Genomic DNA, 2,577 nt, shown 5'->3' on the forward strand with positions numbered 1-2,577 from the left:
CCCTCCCCCTCCCCAAATTTGTGCCAAGCTCCGTCCCCAAAGACTCACCACTCCCTCGGGATCGACGAGCAGCAGATGCTTGGGCTGCCCACCCTGCAAACCGGTCAGCACGTACTGGCCCGGGGTGGTGGTGCTTTCCCGCACCAGAAAGTCTCCGTTCACCTTCAGCAACTTTTCGGCTTCTTTGCGGTTCATCTTCCCGTGGTACCATGGCTCCCGTCTCAGCTGCTCCTCCATGGAGGCCACCACCTGGGCAGGGGGCAGCCCCACCGGCACGGATGGGGGGACACGCAGGGCATCTTCGAAGGGCTCTGCAGGGAGAGAGGAGCGGACGGGGGGTCCGTGACCGACCTTACAGCCACCTCCCCCCAGCGCAGGCACGGCCACGGCCGCCATCCCACTCACTCATGTCGAAGAGATCTCTCTGGGTGCCGCCATTGGCCGTCGCAGGGGCGCCAGCGGCCGACGCTTGGCGTGTCTTGTCCATGTTTTGCACGTTGACATAAGACGGGTCATCGAACAGGTCCGTGCGGCCGGATCCGCCTGCCGGAGCCGGGTATTTCTCTCTCCCTGCTGCCAAGAGCACCGTGGTCAGCAGGGCTCCAGCCTCCCTCAGCCCCACCACCAGTACCGCATTTGGGGTCCAGGAAAGCAGACGGGGACCGGCAGTGTCCGTCACTTTACCTTGGGGAGGAGCGTGTTGCTTCCGAGGGTCGTAGTCCCCACCGGACGTCTGGCCGACGGGCTGCGGGGAGAGGTGGATGGTGAACTCCGCTGTGCTCCCCCATCCCTTCCCACTCCCCACGAGAGGTACCGGGGAGACGCGCGTCACCGCTCTCATGGTGGAATAACCCCGAGCGAAGAGCCCACGGCCCAGTTGGGTGTCCCCGCATCTCCCTTATAATGTGGAGCCTCCCCGCCAGGACGTGCCCGGAGCCTTACCAGTGTGGCCCCCAAGTGATTTGGGCTCTGAGCAGCCCCGTCCCGCAGCCGCATGTCCACAACCCCCCCGATGGGAGGCTCCTTGCCGGGGAAGTCATTGTAATACTGGTGATCTGGAGCTGGTTCCTCCTCTTCCTCATCCCAGGCAGAACCATCAAATCCTGCCATCCTGGGGCGGGGGGAGAGCACAGCACAGATGAGCAGCTGCCAGCAGCCGGGATTGCATCCCTCCCCTCTCCAAAACCGATCCCACCTTCCTCCTTTCCCGCACAGCCCTGCCCTGACCTGTCGTGGGGTGTCACCAGTTTCGGGGGGTTCTTCAGGTACTGCTTGAACCGCAGCTCGAAAGCCTGCCCGATGGTGCTGATCACGTCCTGCGCCAAACCCTCGGGGCACTCCAGGATGTGGCAGGCTGGGGAGGGAACGGCGAAATGACAACGGGGAACCCCAACGTTAAGTTTCCCACCCCTCGAGCCCGCCCCTACGCGCCTCCAGAGCTTCCGTTAGGGGATCCCAGTCCCTCCCCACCACACCGAGCTGGGCCTAAACCATCCCCAAAACGGGGCTCTGGCATTGAGGACCCTCGGCAGCAGCCTCACCTCTCTGATTGACGGGGTCTTTGGCAACGTAGGCGACGTACTCGGCTGTGTCCTGCGGGCGAGACGCTGGCGGTGAGACGGGGTTGCCGGGGAGCGCGGTGCCCAAGACTTCGGGGGGAGGCACCGATCCCTAGCACGGGGCAGGGCACGCACGGACGGGGACACTGTGTACTCACCGGGTCTCCTCCAGAAGCGAAGGAGATGGACTGCATGTGGTGGTTGGCGATGATCTGCAAGGCAGAGAGTTTGTTGGATGCAGCCAGGAGCTCCTCAGCACCCAGCCGGAGATGGCACCTCCTGCTTGCCACGTTCCTCCCGGGGCTGGCCCAACAAGGGGGCTTACAAGACACTGGAACCCTGGTTATGAGCCACGGGCCACCAGGAAAAGGGTTGGGACACCAACAGGGCTACTGAGAGTGGGGTCAAAACCAGGAGACCTGACCCCAGGCTGGGGGATTTGGGATCTCACGGTCCCCAAGGCCAGATCCTGCAAAGCACGTGGAGCATCGCTCCGACCTCTTCGCTCCCAGGGACTGGGGGGAGGCGGACACTCAGCAGGTCACGCAGCCCACCCAGACATCCCTTATGGAGGCTGAGGACATCCCGGGCCCCGCTGGGGCCCCTGTTGTGGACGTGAGGATTCCCGCTCACCCCCCGGCCCCCCAGCGCTCTCACCTGCTTGCAGTCAGAAGCCATGAGGTTGAGGCTGCTGGTGGAAATGGTCAGGGTGATGGGCATGCCGGCGAACTTCAGGTTGCTTTTGCCCAGGATGGAGTTGAGGGAACGACCGCAGGGCTGGGGGCAAACAGTAACATGGGGAAGGGGCTCCCCGGGCCAGCCACAGCCCGGCTGCGGGGGGACGGGCCACCTCCTGCCATGGAGATGGGCACCTCATCCTCCCCACCGCTTCTCCTGAGCTCTGCTGGCCCACCAGCGCCACGGGTTGCCCAGCCCGGGATCTGGCCCTCGGCTCCGTGCCCAGATGGCCGAGGATGCTCCACGTCCCCCTCCCCAGCAGCTCCCCAGCCCGGTCTCA

At 64.6% G+C, this 2,577-nt stretch overlaps 1 protein-coding gene across 1 annotated transcript in view; it reads right to left on the minus strand.

Moving 5' to 3' along the window:
• Positions 1–48: 48 nt before the first annotated feature.
• Positions 49–2,577, minus strand: part of SHC1 (SHC (Src homology 2 domain containing) transforming protein 1) — a gene marked incomplete at its 3' end in the record, with an annotated part of 6,779 nt that continues 4,250 nt past the window's right edge. The window contains exons 4-11 of the mRNA XM_009885375.1: positions 2,217–2,336; positions 1,718–1,771; positions 1,542–1,593; positions 1,228–1,354; positions 943–1,111; positions 685–745; positions 406–570; positions 49–311 (exon numbers count right to left, since the gene is read on the minus strand). Coding sequence (XP_009883677.1) covers positions 49–311; positions 406–570; positions 685–745; positions 943–1,111; positions 1,228–1,354; positions 1,542–1,593; positions 1,718–1,771; positions 2,217–2,336 — 1,011 coding nt within the window. The remainder of the gene's footprint in view (positions 312–405; positions 571–684; positions 746–942; positions 1,112–1,227; positions 1,355–1,541; positions 1,594–1,717; positions 1,772–2,216; positions 2,337–2,577) is intronic.

Source organism: Charadrius vociferus, unplaced genomic scaffold, assembly GCF_000708025.1.
Source record: "Charadrius vociferus isolate BGI_N301 unplaced genomic scaffold, ASM70802v2 scaffold3185, whole genome shotgun sequence".
Taxonomy (NCBI): domain Eukaryota; kingdom Metazoa; phylum Chordata; class Aves; order Charadriiformes; family Charadriidae; genus Charadrius; species Charadrius vociferus.